This window comes from Aotus nancymaae, unplaced genomic scaffold, assembly GCF_030222135.1.
Source record: "Aotus nancymaae isolate 86718 unplaced genomic scaffold, 86718_ANA_hifiasm-v0.15.2.pri h1tg000002l, whole genome shotgun sequence".
NCBI classification, from domain to species: Eukaryota; Metazoa; Chordata; class Mammalia; order Primates; family Aotidae; genus Aotus; species Aotus nancymaae.
The window spans coordinates 4,306,852-4,329,103 of record NW_026988413.1 but is presented as its reverse complement, the minus strand read 5'-3'; the positions used below and the strand labels follow the sequence as shown (position 1 = coordinate 4,329,103).

The window sequence follows — 22,252 nt, the reverse complement described above, 5'->3', positions numbered from 1 at the left end:
AAGCCACCAAGGCTTGGGGCTTGCACCCTTTGAAGCAACAGCCTGAGCTGTACCTTGGCCCCTTTTAGCCATGGCTGAAATTGGTGTGGCCATAATGCAGGGCACCATGTCCCAAGGCTGCACAGAGAAGCAGAGTGCTGAGCCTGGCCCACAAAACCATTCCTTCCTCCTAGGTCTCCAGGCCTGTGATGGGAGGGGCTGCCTCAACGGTCTCTGAAATGCCTTGGAGCCATTTTCCCTATTGTCTTGGTGATTAACATTTGGTTCCTTTTTACTTATCCAAATTTCTGCAGCCAGCTTGAATTCTTTGCCAGAAAATGGGTTTTTCTCTTCTACCACACAGCCTGCAAATTTTCCAAACTTTTATGCTGTGCCTCCCTTTTTAAATATAAATTCCAGTTTCCAGTCATCTGTTTGCTCATTCATAACAAAAGTTATGTTGGCTGCCATTCTCAGTAAGTTCCTTATCTCCATCTGAGACCGCCTTAGCCTGGACCTAATTGTCTGTATCACTATCAGCCTTTTGGTCACAGCCGTTCAACTAGTCTCTAGAAAGTTTCAAACTTTCCCTCATCTTTCTGTTTTCTTCTGAGTCCTCCAAACTGTTCCAACCTCTGCCTATTCCAGTTCCAAAATCACTTCCACGTTTTCAGGTATCTTTGTAAGAATGGCCCACTCTCAGTACCAAGTTTCTGTATTAGTTCATTCTCACATTACTATAAAGAACTACTTGAGACTGGGTAATTTATTTTAAAAAGAGGTTTCATTGACTCATGATTCTGCAGGCTACACAGAAAGCATAATTGGGGAGGGCTCAGGAAACTTTCAATCATGGCAGAAGGTGAAAGAGAAGCAGCTACAACTTACATGGCTGGAGAAAGAGGAATAGAGCACAGGGCAGGAGTGGGCTACACACTTTCAAACAATCTCATGAAAACTCCCTCACTATCATGAGAACAGCAAGGCAGAAATCTGACCCCATGATCCAGTCACCTCCTATCAGGCCCGGCCTCCAACACTGGGGATTACAATTTGACTGGAGATTTGGGTGGGACACAAATCCCAACCATATGAAATGTTAAAGTACCCAGAAGTATCAGGCCGCAAATTGTCCAGTCATGGTAAGTGATGACATTGGGTAAAGAATGTGGAGTTTGAGCCTCTGATTGATCCTTACATGTATATTCTGTTGGAGGTGGGTAGACGTCCAAGAATTTTGAGACTGCCTTTGTTCTATCTAATAAATACAACAGGAAAATAAAAACCAGGCTGATGAGTTCAGATTTTTTAAGAACAACCTATTTATAACTACTTCCTTGGTTAATGCTATACTTTTTTTCTCTTTCCAAATTAGATATTTATTTTTGAAAACAATATCTACTACTGTGCACATGTTGGGAAACAGGCCATCCGCGTGGTCTCCACTGGGAAGGAAGGTGTGATTTACAACGGCCTCAGTGACTGGCTGTATGAAGGTAAGACACGTGGAGGGGAGAAGAAAGGAAGATTTGTGGTTGCTGTCATTGCTGCTGCTATGTTAAAGTTGGTTTTTTTTTTCTTTTTTCTTTGACTTTGGCTGTAAATTAAACTCCAGTTTCTTGAGATTTTGCAAAATTTCAAAGATTTTGTTGGAGCTCTCAGGAGCATCAGGCTGTTCTCAGGGGCCTGCAGTGTCACACACTCACTTGGGGCAGGTGCGCCGGGCTTTGGGCTTTGCAGGGCCCTGCAATTCTTTTCTGAAGGGCAGGAGACCTGTTAATGGGAGATTTATTATGTGAGGAGGTGACTTCCGGGAGCGTTCAGGGACTGCAGATGCACATGACTCTATCCCACTCTGGGACGTGAGTGCCTTGTTTTGCCTTGGGAAGGGGACAGTTGGAAAAGAGAGAATGATTTACATCTTTCCATCAGAGTGACTTGCTGCTGAGCGCGCCTCCGCTTTGCTGGACGTTTTCTACCACTGGTTGGCCTTTGGCACCAGAAGACTCTTGTTTTGTACATTATTAAGTAACTAGAAATCAGAGGGAGAAGTTCTTTTCTTAAACTTTGTTACTCTGTCTCCATGCTCATGACCCTTGATCATAACAGTAACAACCAGGTGTTGATTACTATTAGCTGCCAGGCACTGTTGGAAGCATTTAGTTTTCTGTTACTTCATCCCACCCTCTGTCTTAGTTTGTTCAGGCTGCTGTAACAAGATGCAACAAGATTCTACAGACTAGGTGGCTTAAACAATGAACATATATTTCTCACAGTTTTGGAGTCTGGGAAGTCCAAGACCAGGGTGCTGGCAGACCCAGTGTCCGGTGAGGCCTCTCTTCCTCGCTCGCACATGGCTATCTTCTTAGGTCCTCACTGGCAGAATAGAGAGAGCTCTGGTCTTTTTATCTCTTTATAAGGGCACGAATCCCATTCATAGGGGCAACACCCTCATGACCTCATCACCTTCCAAAACCACCACCTCCTAACACCATCACCTTGGGGGTTTAGTCTTCAACATACAAATTTGGGGGGTCATAGACATTCAGTTCATAGCACTGTCATGACAAGGTTCTATTTTGCAGATGACATGGTGAGGTTAAGTAATTGGCTCACATTTACACAAGGGTAAGGAATATTTATTGGGGAAAGTCATTGTTCAAATTCAGGACAACTAATTACCTTTTTAAAATTCCGCATGTAGCTAGAGTAAGCATATGCTTTCCAGCATGAGACCGATGAATAACCCAAGCTCTTCTCAGCCTCCTGGCCTGAGACTGTGTGGTCACAGCAATAACTCACCCTGTTAGGCTGAGTCAGGGGAGGGTCAGGGAGATTCTGGGTGCTTTCTCAAGCCAGTATCACTTTCTCCAAGTGCTGTGCATGTCTCAGGCTGAGATTCTGCACTTTAGTGGCTTTATGTATCATAAATTATGAAGCAGATGGATATGCAAGCTTAGTGTTACCTCCTAGCATAATTTCACTGAAGCCATAAAGTTCTATGACTTGATTTTTAATTTTTTTAAATGGAGGTATAATTTGTACACAATAAAATGCACATTATAAGGACAGTTTGATGAGTTTGGCAAATGTATATGCGATATCGCCCCAGTGAAGACATAGGCCATTTCCATCAGTCTAGAAAATTCCCTCAGTCCCTTTTCAAGGGCTTTTTCCCTAAGTCTGTCTTCCAGAGACTGCCATGGTACTGGATTCTAAGCAGCTCATTTTCTAACAGACTTACTGGAACCCAGGCATCCACTTGAGGCTGTCCTTGCCTGTGTGGTCACCTTGGAAGTCCCGTGTTTATTCTGATGTGGCTGCCAGTTCTCAGAGTCTGCTGAAGAGTCCAGTTTTCTTCTGAGCCCCAGGAGATTCAACCCTGAGATTTTATTGTCACATGAGTCCTTGGCCACCCTGATAAAGCCACTGGAATGAAAGAGGGGACACAGTCTGCTGTGGTTATGCCTGTTCTGTGCAGAAACAGCCCTAGAAAGGGTATACCCCAAGATGTCCCCAGCTCCACCAAAGAGGCACAGCCAGCAGCACACAGGGAAACTCCAGAGGAGCTGCACCTCTGCCCGGGGTGCAATCCCTGTGCCTATGGAGCTGACCTGCCCCCTGGACTCAGGAGACTGTTGATAGTGAGGACTCTAAAGCCCCATGAGTGCTGCCCTTGGGGAGAGAAAAAGGCCTTATACCTGGGAGCCACTAGAAAACTGAGTCCTGTTTGCTCCCTGACATCTGAGATCTCACTAACAGCTCTTTTGCTTCGGTGTGAGATGGGCTCAGTATCTGGATAGGGAAGGGAACCCCGGGGCTAGAGATCAGAACATGAGTGGTTCAAAGTAAGGCTGTGGAACTGTAGGGACCCAGGGAGGAGACCTGGCCCGGTCACGGGACATGACAAAGGTCTTCCACTCCACAGACCTCGACATGCTCATCTGTACGTAGGAAGAATGCCCTCAACACTACACTTTCTGAGGACTGTGTGAGACTTTGAGTGGAACACACACAGCACACAGCATGGTCAGCAAAGGACAGTTGCTGCTGTTTTTCTTACAACAATACAAATAACTTAATGATAATAATTTATGTAGCTATTACTATTATTGTAACTATTTGTTACTACTGTTTTTATCACAAAGGAAAAAAATGTTTAAAAAAGAGAAAGAAAGGCATAGGTCTCAAGGCCATGTTCCTCAGGTGGTCATTCTGCCACAGGGCAGAAATTGTCTGACCTGAAAATTCAAGAGAGATCAGTGCAAATAATAATGACCCAAGGTGTGTCCCCTGCCCCTAAGAGGAAGGGCCCCTACAATATTGGCTGCAAGAGCTTAGGCATTCTCAGGGACTAATCTCCCTAAAAATTCCATAACCAGGAAATTTAAAATATCTCTTTTAGTATCTTCTTAATAAAATAAAAAGTTCATTGCTTTATCATTCAAGTTAAGCTTGTGCTTTAGCAAATCCATTGAAAGGACTTTTTTCTTCAAGGCATTTACACAAAATTGTGTTGATGTGATAACAAAGCCCTAAATATTTTAAATCTATCACAGTTGATGTCGCAGCCTAATCTACTTAGTGTTGTTCCCTGGAAGGTTTATATGCTGACGCTTTGATTTCTGAAGTTGGGAGCACAGGAGCCCTGGGGAATCTTGCTTCTTTTTTAATAATGGGAAAGTAAACTTTGATGATTGCTTTTGCCTACTCAGTGACTTAATTGTTTCACTTCCAGACTCTTCCTTTAAAAAAGTTCAGGGATGGGGGAGATTAGAATGAAAATATTCTAAAGCATTTGCAGAGGGGCTGATTCACTTGGAGATGTTAGTTCTAAGAAGCCAAGCTGTGTGTGTGGGAAACAGCCACTGCAGTCCATAGCTTGTTGGCAGAAAAATGCCTTATTGACTTGTTTCCTAGAAAGGATCTTAAACATATAAAACATTTCAAAATATTGGAGACTGAGGGAGAGAAGAGGTGGGAGCCCCATGGAGGCTGCTGGGAGTCTCCATCCCTTGACCTAGGTTTGAACACACAAAGCAGGGAAAGCTCCATTTTGCTGAAGCAGTTGCCCACACGCCAGAATGCAAGCTCAGCGCTGGCTGTGAACTCATCGTTGGCTGTGAACTTAGCACTGGCTGTGAACTCAGTGTGTCTGTCTTGCTGATTCTCTAAAGAGAGTCCTTTGGCTTATGGTGGTCACAAACTGATTTTGGTAAGCAAAATGCATATCTTCATTTTATTCTTCTGGGAAAATGTCATAAAAGTACATGGAATTTTGATTTTAATATAAAACTAAAGACCGCTTAATAGAGTCCTACAACTTTTTAAAGTTTATTAAAGTTTGTTTATTCATAAACGAAAAGTAAGATGTTAGTGAAGATTTTGAGGACTGTGAGTGAGTGTTCTGTTAAGAAATTGCACTTTGATGCAAGTCTTAGTAATTTTGCAAAGTTACTAGCATGTAGGCCTGTGAACAAAGAGTTGGAATTCTCCAAGTGTTGATGGAGGTTCTTTGTTACTGCTGTTACAGGGCTGGTTGTGTTTCCAGTTGCCACTCTTTGTTGATAAATTACTCTTAGCTCATCTTCATTATCATCATATGCATGAGCTATAATGGGACAGCACAGAATTTTTGGCCAATAATTTGCTAATAATGACTTTAAGTTATTAATGTTTCAGCTAAACAATGAGTCATCCATAATTCTACTGCCAAAGCAGTCATATGCATAAGCATATACAAAACGCATAAATTATTCAGTGATGTGCCATTATCATGGAGTGACTTACAGCCCTGTGGAAAGCTGGAACATATTTGGGTCACAGGAGGGCGACATCTTTCCTCATGTATATGAAAGATCTCATCCCCTCACAGGCAGTGGAGGTAGAGTGGGGGATGATGAACTCGAGAAGATATTTATAGAGCTCAGCCTGGAGTCATCAGCCCGTGAGCACAGGGAAAGTGAGAAAAGGGCCCAAAGGGAATTTATTTCACATCCGGTTTGGCATGGATGAAATTCCAGGGCTGGATTTTTCTTAACTAGTCCAGAACATAGAGGTACTTGAAAAATGTGAACAGCTCAGGAGACCCAGTTTGGCACGAAGCATTTCCCCGTTCACGTCAGCAGGAATCATGTTAGATGAGACTTGAAGCTGCCCCTGGCACTAGTTCCCCTTGTGTGGTTCTAGGACCCATGCAGTCAGGTAGCCCCTGATAAGCAGTGGCCGGTGAGAAGTCTCCTGCCAAAAATACTCACTTCTACTCCACCCTGCCCAGTCCACCGTCCTCCCCTGGACTCCGTGGCACCCTCCCCATTTTTTGCAGCCCTGCCCTGACTCCTGAGGCCCCCTCCTCCCGGTCACAGCCCTTGCCGCAGTCCCCAGGGTGCCACCATCCTGGTTCCACCTACCTGGGAGCCCCTCAGAGAGACTGTCTCCACTCTCCCACACTAACTGCTGCCTTCACTGGGTGGCCAGCATGGAGGAAGTGAGGAGGTGGCTCATCTGGCCAGAAAGGAGCTCTTTCTAGAACAGCTGTTGCTGGAGAGAGGATAAGCACATCCTGAGTTGGAACTCATCTCGTCTGTGATGTAGTCAGGCCTGCTGTACAAGGGGCAGAGCCTTTCCTAAGCGAGGCCTCTCAGTCCTGCCTGATGAGCGCCAAACCCTGGTGGTGTGACCGTGACTCTCCATCTGTGTGTCCTGCCCATGTCCAGGGACTGCCAGACCAGCGTGAGGCAAGGCCGGCTTTACAGTTTCTCAAAGCCTCTTTATGGAGTCAGCACTCATGACCTAATAGTTTTCTGTTCCAGTGAAGTGCTCCAAGAGGCACCAGCAAAAGGTCAGGTGGGCCCCAGGCAGATACACTGGAGTTAATGAGGTTTCGGGTGGTGCAGTTCCATGCTTTGTTATCTTGAGTATTCAAGGAGGTACAGAGCCTGTAGGACTAGCAGTGGTACAGTGTCGTAGGTCAACGTGGATTTTCACACTGTCATGGAAGAAAAAGCATTATTAAACTAAAGCACTTCTGGGGATCGTGGAATGGTTCTCAGGGCCTGTTTTCCTCAGGAAACATTCACCGAAAGAAAAGGGAGCTCTTCGTTCATCCAGATTCCCGTAAACTCTACATCCCATGAAAGCAGAACAAACCTACGTAAAAGTAACATTTCAGTGAAACTTGCCTGTTGGCTTTAATTACATTCATGACGTTAGATAATTTGTACACTTTGTGTGCCTCGTGTCACGTTGATACTCAGTGCGCTGAGCACCTGTTTCCTGCGTGTTGTGAACGGACCAGAGCCAGCTGTGACCGTCAGTAACGGGTACAATCTTCAGTGAGAGCAGCAGCCTTGAACTGTTAGATGCAGATGAAGAGAATCTAGCGCACCATCTTCTGACCTAAGAAAGCATTTCTAGTGCTGCTTCTGCTACTTTTCTTTAGAGACAGGGTCTCGCTATGTTGCCCAGGCTGGCCTCAAACTTCTGGGCTCCTGCCTTTGCTTCCTGAGCAGCTGGGGCTACAGGAGCCTGCCACTGAGCCCAGCCACTCATGCTGTTTTTAAAACTCCCTGACATACATTTGGAGACTGTTATTTGAGGTGCTTACAGAGGCCCCCTGCAGTGTAGATTCTTGATTGGGTTCTTCAAATATTAACTGCCTCTGAAGCACCTGGCTAGGGCACTTCGGCTGCTAGCAAACTGCTCCCAGGTAGTAGATCAAAGTGGATTTTTACACCCGTCATACATCGTAGTGGCCATAAAGATATTTTTTAAATAAGTACAATGAGAATTAGAATGATGTTCAAATATGTACATTACTATTTAAACCGTAGATTTGTAGTTCTTTGGACCTCACGTTGATTACATCTCTTATTTGCATAATGGGAAATGTTTGGTTAGACACAGACATCGCTATCAGTAAATTGGCAAAAACTTGTGATTTGCTTGACAACGCTCCTTTGTGGAAGAGCAGGGCAGAGTCTTTGTAGTGATGGTGCCTGTGTTTAAAAAAAAGCTTCACCATGTAAAAGCTGTATGAACTTGGATGAATATTTCACCTCTTTGTGTCTCTGCTGCCTTGTCTGGAAAACAAAGATAACAGCAGTATATGCTCCATAAGGTCACAGAGGAAATTAAAATGAGCTAATACACATAGAGCTCTTAGCACAGTGCCTGGAACCGGTCAACTCTCAGTATTGGTCGTTCAACTACGACTGTCTTACCTTGTAATTTCCCAAACTCGGTAAAATAAGTGGTACCTGCTCTGCTGTTTCATCTGCATTGTCAGGAATCAGGAGCGTTAATGTGTAATTGATGATACCTGTCAGTGTTGAAGACTCTTAAGTTCTATTCACTCATAAATTATCTATAGTATGTTACATGAAAAATGCACTGTGAGTTCCCAGTCGTCCTAGAAACACTGTTGAACACCTCTTCAAGAGCCTTCTGTCCACGTTTAGACTCCCCAGGCTGAAATCCCACTCTTATTTGCCACTGATGCCTGACAGAGACACAGCTGGTTTCCTTATGAGCCCCAAAGTTCTCGTGACTTGGTAAAAATTATGCCTCGTGATCTCTTACAAAAATTGAGTACTTAAAAAAATTACATTCCACTTCATCTATAATTTCTAAGGGAGGATATGTGAGTAAAAGGACTGATGAAAATATCTAAAATGTAATCAGTGACTGGCGAAGCTATCAGACCTATGAGGTACTGTGCAATGGAGCGTTGGCTAAACCAAACAGCAGTCTTTCTGAGCAGGAGGCTGAATGCTTTGGGGATTTAATGTAACTGCAATGAGTATTTTCCTTGTCTAGCCCTAGTCTGCAACTCTGTAAAGTATTAATGATCTTGACTTGACGAACGTGAATTTTACCTTGTGGAGAGGCAAGGAGGAAAAGCCAAAAGCTGTTCAGTAGAAACTCAGTCCGCTCTGACCAGGAAACGGCTGAGACAGCCTAAGAGGTCCATTCCTTCTGTGCTTCTCTGAACCTGTGAGAGATTTCTGGGTTTCTAGATTTCTGCAAGGATCGACATGAAAACAGTGTTCTAAGGCAGGAAATGAAAATGTCAGGAGCATAACATAGACTGTGATTGTCATGGGTAGGTCGGGCTGGCTGCCAAGGTCGTCTTAGCCCCCTGGGTCCAACTGCATCTGTGCCTCACCTGATCCTGGGTCCCAGCAGACCCTCCCCTCCCACCCCCTGCTCTCAGCATAGCAATCATGGCATCATGGCTGCCTCCGCTCCAAACTTTAAACCCAGGTAGGTGTCCAGGAAACACCAGCACATCCTAATGCACCATCTCTCTGTCTCCGCAGTCATGAGTAGACTACTCTCTTCCTGCTGTAGCAACACAGTGTCTGCTCTCACTCACCTATGTTCATCTGAGTTTCCTTGAAAGAATATCACATGGCTAATGATTCTCTAATCACAGAAGGAGGGAGTGTTGGAGCTCACATGGACGTTAGCAGTCATTGAGTCCAGCAGTCGGCAAACTGTTTCTGTAAACAGCCAGGTAACAGAGTCTAGGTTCTGCAGGACATAAGGTCTTCTTTGCCACTGCTCAAGCCTGCTGCTGAAGTAAAGCAGCAGCCATAGACCATAAGCAACAAATGGCATGGCTGTGTTCCAATAAACTTTATTTGTGGACAGTGAAATTTGAATTTCATGTAATTCTCAGATGTCATTAAATGTTCTTTTTTACCAACTATTAGAAAACACAAAACCAATTCTGAGCTGTCAGATTATGCAAAGGAGGCAGCAAGCTAGATTTGGCCCCAAAGCCATAGCATGCCAGTCCCTATTGGTCCAGTCATCACATTCACAGACGAGGCTGCTGACACCATGTCTGAGTTCTTCCAGCTCTTGTCGTCTGAATCAAGATTGTTGTAATGACAACCAATTATTTCAAATTTTGCCTCTCCAAATAAATCTAGTGACTTGAAGTCAAGAACTGTATTTTATGTTTCCCATAACACCAAGTGAATATCTGAGTTCTTAATAAATGTCCAGAAAATACTGTTGAATGAGTTAATTCACAGAGAGAAAGTTGTATATTCTAGAAACCTCCGCAAGAAAGTCACATTGTTCCTCCCTGATCACTCTCGTCAGAATTTCCATTTCCACCAACTTCCGTCAGCAGAAAAATTATGAGTTTCACTTTTTATTCCCAAGGATAAAGGAGAAAGCTGAAGTAAGGGTGGCAAGCACGTGGTCTTACTGGGAGCCCAGGGGCACAGGATCACAGCTCATCAGATGCTAGACCACCTGAACTAATGATAAGTCCTAGTTTGCATACTGAATGAATAGAGTCGAGATAGCAGTAGCTAACTTTCAGTGAGTCTTTCTTCCGTGCCAGGCCTTACATAAACAAACTTCTGTAATCTCTTACGAGCCCTAAGAAGAAAGCTCTACAGGTGTCCCTTGGTATCCTCAGGAGCCTGGTTCCAGGAACCCTGCTGCTCACTCCTCTTCACTCAGATACCAAAGTCTGAGGATGCTCAAGTTCCTTATGTGACATGGCTTAGCATATGCCTGCCACCTCCGGGATACTTTAAGTCATCTCTAGATCACTTATAAATACCTAACACCATGCAAAGGCTATATAAATAGTTGATATGCTGTATTTTTTATCTGTAATATTTTTTATTACATACTGTTATTTTTTTCTTTAATATTTTTTATCTGCATTTGGTGGAGGGTCTAGAGATGGGGAATTTTTAGACACAGAGGGTCAACTCTTCCCTTATCCTGTGGCACAGCTGTGGAAACTAGTAAGTGGCCTTTCTGTGGACAAACAGCCAGTAGGGAGGCTGCCTGAAGCTGCTAACCACTTTCCTGCTGCATATAAGTTGCTTTAATTTCTCGCCTGTGAAATTTGGCTTGGGTCCATACTCAGGTTCTGAGCGGGGCATCCTCTAGGGGTGTCTGCTCGACACTCCAGGCTTGAGCCGTCTGTGTTGTGAAAGGCACGTCTCATGGCACAGATTTCAGAGCCCAATAGACCTGGTTTTAAGCCCTCTGTGAGCCATCCAGCTGCCCGGTGACCAGATCGAGAACACTGTCTGACCCTCAGTTTCCTCGTCTGGAAGATAAAAGTTCAGGCACCTTCCTCAAAGAATTGTCGCAAAGTTAAATGAGAGCGCTTCTGAGGAGGCAGAGGAATATTACGCTGGAACCGTAAGAAACTGACAGCATGTTAATTGCATATTTGCATGTGCATGTGGGATGTCTGCTGAGAATCAGCTTTCTTCTCACGTTCCTCTGGCTGTGGTGGATGGAGTCTCAGATACGGCAAAGTCTCCGACGTCTGTGTGTCCAGCACAGAGAATCTACCATGGAAGAGGAGGAGGTATTTTTTGACTGGAAGGTCAGTCCTATACACATCCAAGTACAACATCTCCAGGGCCCCCCAGCAAAGAGGACATAAAAGGGGTGACTGCTCTCCTGGCCCTTGGGTTTCTCCCAAGAGAAACTTGACAGAGACTTCCTGCTCCAAATCTTCCTCTTCGTGGCTCCCTGTTTCTGGTGCTTATTCCCACCACCCTCCTAATTGCCATGGTGACCAGTCGGTTTGCTATTTAATTAATTTTATATCGGATTACATCTGTACCCTAGGAGTTCTCCAGCCAGTGAGTTGCAATTTAAACTGGGAAATAAATAAAGCATTCAGCTGTGGTGATGGGGGAGTTATCCTAGTCAATCCCGGAATATTCTGCCCACATTTCTTGGCTGAAAAATTATCTGGGGGAAGTTGGAGTGAGACAGTAGTACACAGCGAAGAAGGAACAATATTCTGCTTTTGGAATATTTAAGCAGAAGCCTCAGAGCGACAGCGAGGGGCCCTGCTTGATGAATACAGCTTTGGAAAGAGGAAATATTAGACACTTGGTTGAGAATTTTCTGTGAAGTTCAGTGCTAAGACCAGAGACCACAATGAACTCAGGCTTTACAGCCAGCATTCCCTTCCCTAAACCTCGAACATGAGCCTGATCAGAACAAGGCTAGCAGGAAGATGTGCTTGTAGGAACAGGCTAGGTCCCGTTGTGGGTAGCAAAAAACAAGCAAAAGCAAATGGAACACCACCTCTGATTTAAAACAGCAGTGTATTTCTTGTCGGAGATCACTCAAGCCCACTCTATATCAGGGATGGGGAGACAGTGGGGCTCTTCCCTGCATGGTCACTCAAGCTCCCAGGCTTCCGGGACCACCCTCTTAGGCATCGCCGCCACACTAGCAGACAGGGGAGTGTTCTGAAGGGAGACAAGCCGGGGAATAAATGCTTGGCCTGGAAATGATCCTGGCACTTCTACGCATGACTCATTGTCCAGAACACCTCATAAGGTCCCGCCAGGGCTCTAGGAAGTAGCATTGAGCAACTGGTCTTAAGAGGAGGAAGCCAGACATGTCTGGGAGACAGGACTGAAGACCCCCACATCTGGGCAGCCTTCTTGCCAACAATGGGCCACAAGTTTGGTGTCCAAAGCAGAAGAGGAATTATCTAGAGGGATGCTGGGGAATCTCAGAATCAATGGGAAGGTCAGAGAGTCAGGTTCAGAAAGCAGGCAGCCATCCAGGGCAGCTGAGAGGACGCCAGGGCTCCATCCAGTTGGTATGCTGCTGTGAGAGACGGGGAGTATGGGAGAGTCATTGTCAGCCCGGATCACAAATGATGTTCGCGAATGAGCCGCAAATAGAAATGCCGTGTCCCCGACTGGACCACCGATATGCCAACTTGGGAAGTGTGTTCCAAGAAAGCTCGGGTGTGTCACTTTTTATTGCTGCAAACTCTATCATTTCACACGTAACTTTTAACAGCCAGGGGAGCCATGAGAACCATTAGTCCTCACCATGTCTCCAATGAGAAGGTTCTAATTGTCACATGCACCTTGCCATAAGCTCGCTTCCTTCTTGGCGTCTCTGTGGAGCCTGTAAATTGATGAATATGGTTCCCAGTGTACAGCCCTCAAACTGCATGGGATTCACAGCAGTGTCCCAGGGGACAGTGACGGCGGCTTCGGCATGGCTGTGTGGCACTGAAGCAGGTTAACTGCAAACCTCTGGTTCTCAGAACCAAAGCCAAATCTACATTTGAAAATCCAGTAGAGGCTTTGTTGATATTTTAGGGAGGTTATTGAGTATTTTAATTCAAGATGAAGAGGTGATCTACCTGGTCTTGTGAAAATCAGAAATAAATCTGAAGGGAAGATGTTCCCTAAAGGTACAGGAAGAATTCTCAGTGGTCTCAATAAATGTCCTTACAATTAATGACCTACTCTTGAGAGATTTTGATAAATAACTTATGATTTTCAGTGGCTGTATTTTTCTATCTTTTAAATTACGCATTCATTGTGAGGTTAGGACAAACACACTTTTACCTTTTTGTTATAGCATCTTAGTGAAACTTGTGTATTTGAAGTTGAAATATCTGACACCCTTGGGAACTCTAATTTCTTTTTTTTTTCTGTCTTCTTAAATCACCTAAGGACATTAGACCATTTAACGTATTATTGAGAGTTTTGTTAATACAGTTCTACTAAAACGCAAGCTGCAATGCTAGAAGGAAGATAGGCAACAAGACAATATTACTTCAGAAGGTTTCACTTGAGACTCCGAAGCTGGAACGAGCCTTAGCTCTTCTGCTCACTAAACCTGTGTTCTAACCTTTTTGGGCCTCAGTTTCTTTTTCTTATTCTGGAAGCATCGCTAGTGTAGACCAGATAACTCTAAACTCCTGTCCATCTGTGACAGGTTTCATGTTTAAATATCAGTGCCATAAACACACAGCATTGATGGTATAAAGTCTATGTCCCTGGCAGATAACTTCACAGTGAAATAGTTAACAATTCTGTTTTACTTCTTAAACATATGGGAGCAATGCTCCTCAGTGGCAATGGCAGGGACCGAGCACATGAGTATCTCGGCCTTTTTGTACGCTTCCTCTCACCTCTTCGTCACCCACACACACAGGACGTTTGTGTACAAGGAGAACCTTTATTAGGTGATTCTGATAAACCTTCTCCTTATCCCCACGTGAAACCTATCTGCCCTAAAGGAATCAGCCTTCTCTCTTTCTTACTCCTCACCTTTTTTTGTCTGTAAAATGTGCGTTATTGGCATAGCTTTTCTCTTTACTATGGGTTATCTTTGGGAGGGTGTAAGGGAATGCCAAGATAGCTCAGCTCCACATCAGAGCTCCCTGCACTTGCAGGCGTGGAGAAGACCTACCCTTTGTCTCTTGTTCTGAGCATTAGGACCACTGAGTGGAAGAAGAAGTGAGGAGTCAGATTTCAGGCCAGTTGCTATTCCCCAGCCTTCCAGCAATGGCTGAGGCTGTTCTGAGAAGGTCATGCTCTTCCGTCTGGATTATCTTAAGTGATTCTTGCACTGAGTGGGAGATTGGACATGCAGACCTATCATCTTCAGTCATATAAGCTCCTGATTCTGGACACCCTGAGACAAGTCCCAGAGCCCAGGCAACCTGGCAGAACCCAGGAAGGGCGGAGCCTCTGCATACTGGCCACTCAGGCCTGTGATTAGCCCCTCCCCAGCACATCCATGCATTCAGCACAAGACCAAGCTCCATCCAACCAATGGAAATGGGCACCTGAGCCTCAGAAACACCGGAAGAGGAGAACACCTTTCAGCTCTTAATGAAAAAAAGAAAGAAAGCCAGCACCTTATTCTTTAGCAGGAATAAATATTCTGGCACCTGGGTGGTTTTTATAAAAAACAAAAATCAGCCGTGTGGACACCAAGCCTCTAGAGTACTGGGATTTTAAGTGAATGTTATCCAAGGAAGAGCCCAGCTAGGACACTTCTTGGAGATGTCACTTTGTGGAGGTCTTAGGTGCTATCCAGCCCTTAGGACAAACAGCCAGGCTAGCTGAAGGGTTTCAGGTCCGCTCTTTCCCTGCTCACCATCCTCGTTATTACCTACTTCTTTTATGGGTCCACGCAGACGTTCCTGATCACAGTCTTACCTCCCTTCTCCCCATCCAGAAAGGTGAAGTCTCACCCGCTGCCATGTGGCTCCTACGCCCCAGTGTCCCGCATTTGTGTCTCCAGAAACGTGGGAGATAGACAAAATTTGCATGTAGCAAAATTCATCCCATCAAGAAGATATTCCAACACTTGACAGTGGCCCACACAGTCCTCATTTACTAGGGAATTCTATTTCGAGCCCCTGCTAGGCGCTCAGCATTGGATGAGTCGCTGTAGATTTCAGTGCCCCACCCAATGGGGTACCTGAAAAAGAGGAAGGAAGGCAGGGAGGGAAAGAGATGAAGGAGGTCCAAGACAGGGACCCTTCCCTTAAGGAACTGATACACAGTCAGTCCGAAGAAGCCAAGACCAACCGCGTGAAGCAGCTCCTTCCTTCCATCATTCGGGTGGGGTTCATGCATTTATTCTGCACCAAGGCCCTCTGCCAGGTCCTCCACGGGAGACAGAGATGCTTTAAGATCTGGACCTGCCTTCACAAAGTGTATATCCTGCAGGATGGTATTTAACCACATCCTAATTACACGGCACAAATCTTCAACACATTTAGACACTTTTGGCAGAATGGTATCTTCTGATTTAAGACTGTAGAAACATGAAAATTAGAAAACCAAGCAACCATTAATAATAACTCAAGAGTTCATTCTTAAAAAAATTGTTTTTCCAAATTTGCTTCTCTGGAGATATGACCAGATCATAGCTCCCAACTCTTCCCCAGTTTTTTTTTCTTTACACCGTTTTGGATTTGAGATTCTCTAAGGCGTGACCTAACGTGAGCATTTCCTGATATGGAGGAGACTTGTAAAATAGCTAAGGAAAAATTGTTGATTAGAAAATCAGCCAAGCATGTTGGCTCACGCATGTAATTCCAGCACTTTGGGAGGCTGAGGTAGGCAGATCATGAGGTCAAGAGATCGACACCGTCCTGGCCAACATGGTGAAACCGCATCTCTACTAAAAATACAAAATGTAGCCGGGCATGGTGGCGTGCATCTGTAGTCCCAGCAGTCCCAGCTACTCGGGAGGCTGAGGCAGGGGAATCCCTTGAACCCGGGAGGCGGAGGTTGCAGTGAGCTGAGGTTGCGCCACTGCACTCAAGCCTAGCAGCAAACGGAGTGAGTCTCCATCTCAAAAAAAAAAAATCTGTAGTTGTCCTACTGTCTCATCATGTCACTGGGAGTTTCTGGCCTCCCCTGGCAGTTCTGATGAATGTTCTATGCCAGGACAAGGAAGGCAGGCATGGGCCAGGCAGTCCCTCCAGTCAGGGCACCATGGCCTCTCCCAGCTTCCTTGGCATTTAGGAGGCTCCATAAGGGTATTTGGGATCTCAAGAGCCTCTGGGACTTAGGGGCAAAGGGCAGACCTTAACGGCCAGTCACTTCTCCCCCAAAATGTTTAGCAAGCCGGAAATTCCCACTTGACTCCTAAGTCAAAGGAAGATGTCCTTTGACTCTTCAGGGAGCATGACGTACCATACTTTGATGGTCATGCACTTTAAAAGAAGAAAAAGCCAGAAACGAAAGAGAAAGAACCAGTTATAAATGATTTTGGTTGAAATTTGCAGAAACACAGGTGGGCGCCGAAGTCTTCCGTCGGGGGAGGCTGGTTCCGTTGATCTCGCCTCTCAGGCTCAGCTGCTTTATCTCCAGTGCATTTGGGATGTGGCTTCTGTTTCCACCTGCTGGGGCTTCAGATACAGGACTTCCTTTTGTTTCATGGTAGCATTTAACTGAGTGTGGAGAAACCACCATTAAGGGAAAATAAGGCGAAAGACGAGTTTAAAACTATGTAAAAGGGCCCTTTCAGGCTGCCGGAGAGATGGCCTTTCCAGCCTAATGAGCCTGTACCGCCTCTGGTTCAGAGGATGCAAGGACAGCAGGAAGGAGTGCAGTTCTGCGCACTGCGACTTCCCACAGCACATCATGCTTAGTCATTTTGGGTGTAAGGAAAGAGAGAAAGTCGGAGGGGAGTATGTGGTGAGGTGAGAGAAAGAAAGGCTGAATGTCAGTGAAGCTGCTCCAATATCTGCTTTAGCAAAAGTCTGGCAGGGCTGAAGGCGATGACCCATCGGTGCTGCTGAAGTTTCAAAGCCCTGTGCCCCTTGGTATATACACAGGGGAGTGGCTCCAGGACCCTGCATTACCAAAATTCAAACATATTCCAGTCCCAGTCAGCCCTGAGGACCCAGGTATGTGAAAAGTCACTCCTTCAAATACAAGGGTTTCACATCCCCCAAATACTGTATTTTCCATCTGCATTTGGTTGAAAAAAATCTTCACATAAGTAAACCCTCGCAGTTCAAACCCATGTTGTTCAAGGGTCTGCTGTCCCGTCCTTATTTGGGATAGTGACAAGGGCCTGTGTCCCATGGAGTGCAGCCGAGCTGCCTTTGTGCAGAAGCGGATTTGCAGCCAGTTGTCCACACGTCCTGGATCCTCCCGGTGCATCCCGTGTTATGGGTTAACTAGATCTGTCTAAGCCTGGGTCTTCCCACCCCTCAAAAGCACCTTCTCCGAGATTTCTGACTTAAATTGCTCCAGCCACAGAGAGAAGCATTTATTGTCTCTCACCACACCCGCCTCCCAGTATGGAAGAAAGGAAGACTGGAGAAGCCACACGTCAGCAGCCCGTAAGGCTAGAATGAAAATCTGAGCGATCGAGGCAATGGACTAGAAATCAAAACCCAGACTCCATCCCTTCCCCACTAAAGGAACGAGAAGGGACACTGCCACCTGGCGGCCAGCCGAGGCGTGTTCAGGGAGCCGAGCTTATCCCTGGACCCCCGGGGTGTTGATTTGTGGGAATTTGCAGATCTCTGATGATAATGAGGGGATTCACAGTGTGTGATATGCAAATAACACAGCACTGATTAGCGAAGGAGGCTGTGAGCCTTGCAAGGTAAAAGCTCCATTTGCCTTCTGGCTTGATGTTCGCTGATTTCTTTTTTAACCCCCCATTTAATTCTGCTCCCGGCACCTTGGATAAAATATTTAGTGGCAGGAAAAAGGCAACAGATGCGAGCAGGAATAAATAAGATTCTCTGTATTTAGAATGAGGCCACGTATTTCGGAGCACAGATCTATCAGGCATGTTATTTATGTCTTTTGCAATTTTCCCGGACCCAGATTTCTCAGGGTGCTTTGATTTTTCTCAAATATCTACAGCAGTAGGGGTCCAGGGAGCACAGGGAGCACAGCCAGGCACTCACTCACAGTCAGAATCCGTGGGGCTGTATTTAGGATGACCCTAAACGTGACCTCGCTGCCTGCATTCTGTTTTGATATGTATCTTGCCTCGTTAAAAGATGACAATCTGCAATACTCAGGCAGATGGATTTCCCAAGCACTGGGCTATAGCGCAGGCTGCCATACTGCATGAGGTTTAACTGGAAAATGAGCTGCAGTCTTGTTCTCTGGACTGCCAGGTCCAGCAGGGTAGTGGAAGGAGCAAAGGAGCAGGAATCAGGAGACTCAGTAGGATCTGCTCTCTCCTGACCTGTGATCCTGGGAAAATGGCTTGGTCTTCTCATCCTGGAGGTCTCCATGGTGGAGTGGGCTCAACATCACACCTGGAGTCAAGTCAAGGCTCCACACGTCCCAGTGACCTAGAGCAAGGCGTCAACATCTCTGAGCCTCACAGTTCTCCTCTATAACAAATAATGTAAGCAGATCCACGGGTCACTAGGAAGATTACAATAGAATTGCCAGAGTATCTAGCATTTGGTAAATATTTATTAACTAGGTGGGAAAAAAAAAACCATGTACAGGCTTAGTAACACCTGCCCTGCCCTTCCCATCTCATTAGATGCTATAACGTTCAAAGAATATAGGGTGTGTCTTAGTCTGTTTTGTTTTGCAATAAAGGAATACCTGAGGCCAGGAAATGTATAAAGAGAAGAGGTTTATTTGCCTCAGGATTCTATGGCCTGTGCAAGACACATGTGCCAGCACCTGCTCAGCTTCTGCTGAGACCTCAGGCTGCTTCTACTCATGGCAGAAGATGAAGTGGAGCTGGTTGTGCAGAGCTCACATGGCAAGAGAGAAAGCAACGGGGTAGGAGGTGCTAGGCTCTTTTTAACAGCCAGCCCTGACAGGAGTGAATCAAGTGAGAAGTCACTCACTCACTGGAGGAAGTCATTCATCTTTTCATGAAGGAACCACCCCCATGACTCCCACTAGATCCTGCCTCCAACATTGAGGATCAAATTTCAACATGAAATTTGGAGGCGTCAGGAAGCCAAACCATAGAATCGAAGCTAGGGTGTTGATTGGTTGTGAATATTGTTCTTCCTGCGGCCTTTAAGAAGGAAAGAAGAAAGCAGATTGCAGAAAGACTCAGGGTATACATGGTCTTCAAGAGAAGCCAGATAACATTCCAGGACTTCAGCAGGAGACACGGCTGAGCTGGGTCTTCTCTTTGTGGAGAGACATGTCATTGGGCCCCTGAGTTCCAAAGACGCAACCTTGAAAAAGCACCTGTCTACTGTCTACTCATAGGATTTAGGATTTCCCACATAGTCCCCAGGGCCTCCTCTGATCCTTTGACCTCTGATCCAAAGCCCTCCCTACGTAAGAAGAGGGGAACTCCATGTTGAGGTTAAGATACTGTGCTGATATGATGCCTGCCTTGGGTTATTTGACACCTGATGAGTTGGGGACTTGTTGACAAAGTCCTTCCATCGTGAGGTCGTCACCCTCCATCCCCCAGCTTGATTCTACCATTCCGTTTTGGAAATCCCCACCAGAAGTACCAGCAAACTCTTCTTAAGCTTCTAGAAATTTCTACCTGGGATTATTTTGTTCATAGAGCAATTCTGGCAGCTAGAGTTGGTTCTGCATCTTTGCTTTGGACCATAATTAGCCAAAAAGCATTAGGAAAAAAGAGATCACAGCAAAGCTTCACTCAATTTTCGACTTTCCTATGCCGTTTAGATTTTGGCAAAAGAGAATTCACTGTGAATGCTGCTTTTCACTATAAAAAGAAGCTGAGATTTCCTGCCAACTATTTCACAAAAACAAACATAAGATTCATTGAGAGAACTGGGGAAGCATCTGATCCTATAAAACACAACCAAAATATACTGTCTTGATCTTGGAAATGAACTCCCTAAGAGGATGGGAAATAAGTCATTCGAGCCCTTCTCTAGCTCAAGTATAAGCACCTTATAACTGGAATTATGTCTTTTCCCTCCTGCTTATTCCCAGGGCTGAGTGGGACCATTTGTAGCTGATAATATTGATTACAATCATACAGGATCATCCAGGAATGGAAACATTGGAGGAAGGCAGCAGGAAAGGGAAAGAAAATCCTGGTTTTCGGAAAATAACATGGAGACTTCATGAGCTCACTCTGAGTAATCCCCCTTCAGCTGCAGCATCTCCCTATCCAGTCTGCTCTGTTTAAGAGTTCATCTCACCACAGTGTTTCATTGAAAAGCTGCTGATTTTTAATTGGCCCTGTACCGCTTAATTTATTTTCATTTGCATTCCAAGGGCATCTGCCTTGTACTACTTTACTTCAAAGCTGGATCTAAAATACATAGATTCTTAGAAGATTGCAAACCTGCAATCATACAGAGGCTCCGAGAAGGGAAATGACTCGCCCAGTGAAACGGGGTACTGTGGAAACAGCTTTGAAGTCTGGCATCCCTGGCTCTACCGTTCTACCTCCACCGCTTACTGGTTGTATGAACTCAAGCGAATTGACTCAATCTGTCAGACCTCAGTTTCCTCCTCTGTAAGATGGAAATACCAGCATCGACCTTGTGGGGTCATTGTGCAAATCATCATACTGTGTTAGCTAGCATTGCTAGTCACTGATTAGGCACTAATGAGGCGTAGCTGACTACTGGTGTTGTTGCTCTTAGAAAACACCCATATGTTAGTTTAAAAAAGAATTCGAACACTTTTTCTGCCTCTGAATAAGTGCCCAAGATCCTCTATCACTTCTTGCTATGACCACCTGCCCAGAGTAAGGAAGACAGCTGCTCTCCCAGCCTCAGCACTGTGGAGACGTTGTACAGTTCTCCACTGACACCCTATCAGCTTCTGTGTAATGCATGGGAAAATGTATAATAAAAGTAAAGTGCATCACAAATGGTAGGTATTCCTCACTGTAAGAAGCAGAAAAGCTCCCCTTCAAAGTGTCCTTTCTTGTTAAAAATAATAATAAATGTTAGAAATAATAGTCTCTTTTAAAGACTAACTTTCTTCAAAGCTTTCTTTGCTTTTTGCTAATAACTCTTTGTTAAGCCCTATCCTATGTAGCTGTTAGTCACGCTCATAGGCAGGTAGTACATTCTATGTCCTTGTACTTTAACCAAGACATCTGTGCTGGACCTGCTCACTGGCATGTCCCAGCTCGCAGCCTGTGCCCCTTCCTTGTTTAGACTTCCTTTTTGTTCTCCATTGCTCTTACCTATTCAAGAAAGTCTTAAGTTATTAGCCACTCAAGTTCAGTTTTAGATTGTAAAGCCTGGCTCCAGCCAACGGAGATCAGACACAGCAGTAAAGACAACCCCAAATGCGTAAAAGGTAAATATGTCTGCTTTTCCTTTGTTCATTGTACTCTCGTGGCAAGATGGCTAACAGAAGCACCCTTTCTGCAGAAAGTAAAATCGCCTTGCTGGGAGATCCTTTGTCTCAGTGCTGATTTTTCTTTGCAGCACCGAGCATCTATTTCCAACACTCACGTTATTAGTAGTAATTGTTGCTATATTGAGTGCCATGGGTCCAGGCAGATTGGTTTATAGTCACTCAGATTTGTTGATCTAATAATGATGAGAATGAGTGGATGAAGGGATATAAGCTATCAGCTGATAATAATGTTTGAATGACATCAGTTTGGTTTGCTTACGTGACGGGTCTTACATGGAGAGGAGACACCTGGAACTCACACCTTAACTCCTCCTGTTTCCAGCAAGGAGAGAGGCAGAAGGCACCATGTGGTGGACAGCAGCCTATGTAGAGGGGCACGAAAAGGGGCAATGCACAGGGTAGAGCTGCAGGCGGTGGGAGTCAGCTTCCTCCTCTCCACCTCTTCCCTTCTGCTACATTTCCTACCTGACCCAGCCAGTCTCCAGTAACAGATACAGAATGTCCTCATTTGGAACACGGACAATTTGCACAAAGGGAAGCAGACTGGACAAAGGGCTCTAATCGGGGGTCTCCCCATCTGGGCATAGCCATTACCCTTCCCCTCCCATCCTCTGTTCTATCCTGCTGCTGCCCACGCTGTGCTCCTGGTGAGCCAGAGCCCAGCTACTTCCTTA

General features: G+C 45.3%; 1 protein-coding gene across 5 annotated transcripts in view; it reads left to right on the top strand.

Moving 5' to 3' along the window:
* The window catches only part of DPP6 (dipeptidyl peptidase like 6), a 1,138,230-nt gene that overhangs the window by 963,996 nt on the left and 151,982 nt on the right, over window positions 1-22,252 (top strand). For all 5 annotated transcript variants that reach the window (XM_064368693.1, XM_064368763.1, XM_064368675.1 and 2 more), the window contains exon 8: window positions 1,355-1,475. In XM_064368693.1, the coding sequence (XP_064224763.1) occupies window positions 1,355-1,475 (121 nt within the window). The remainder of the gene's footprint in view (window positions 1-1,354; window positions 1,476-22,252) is intronic.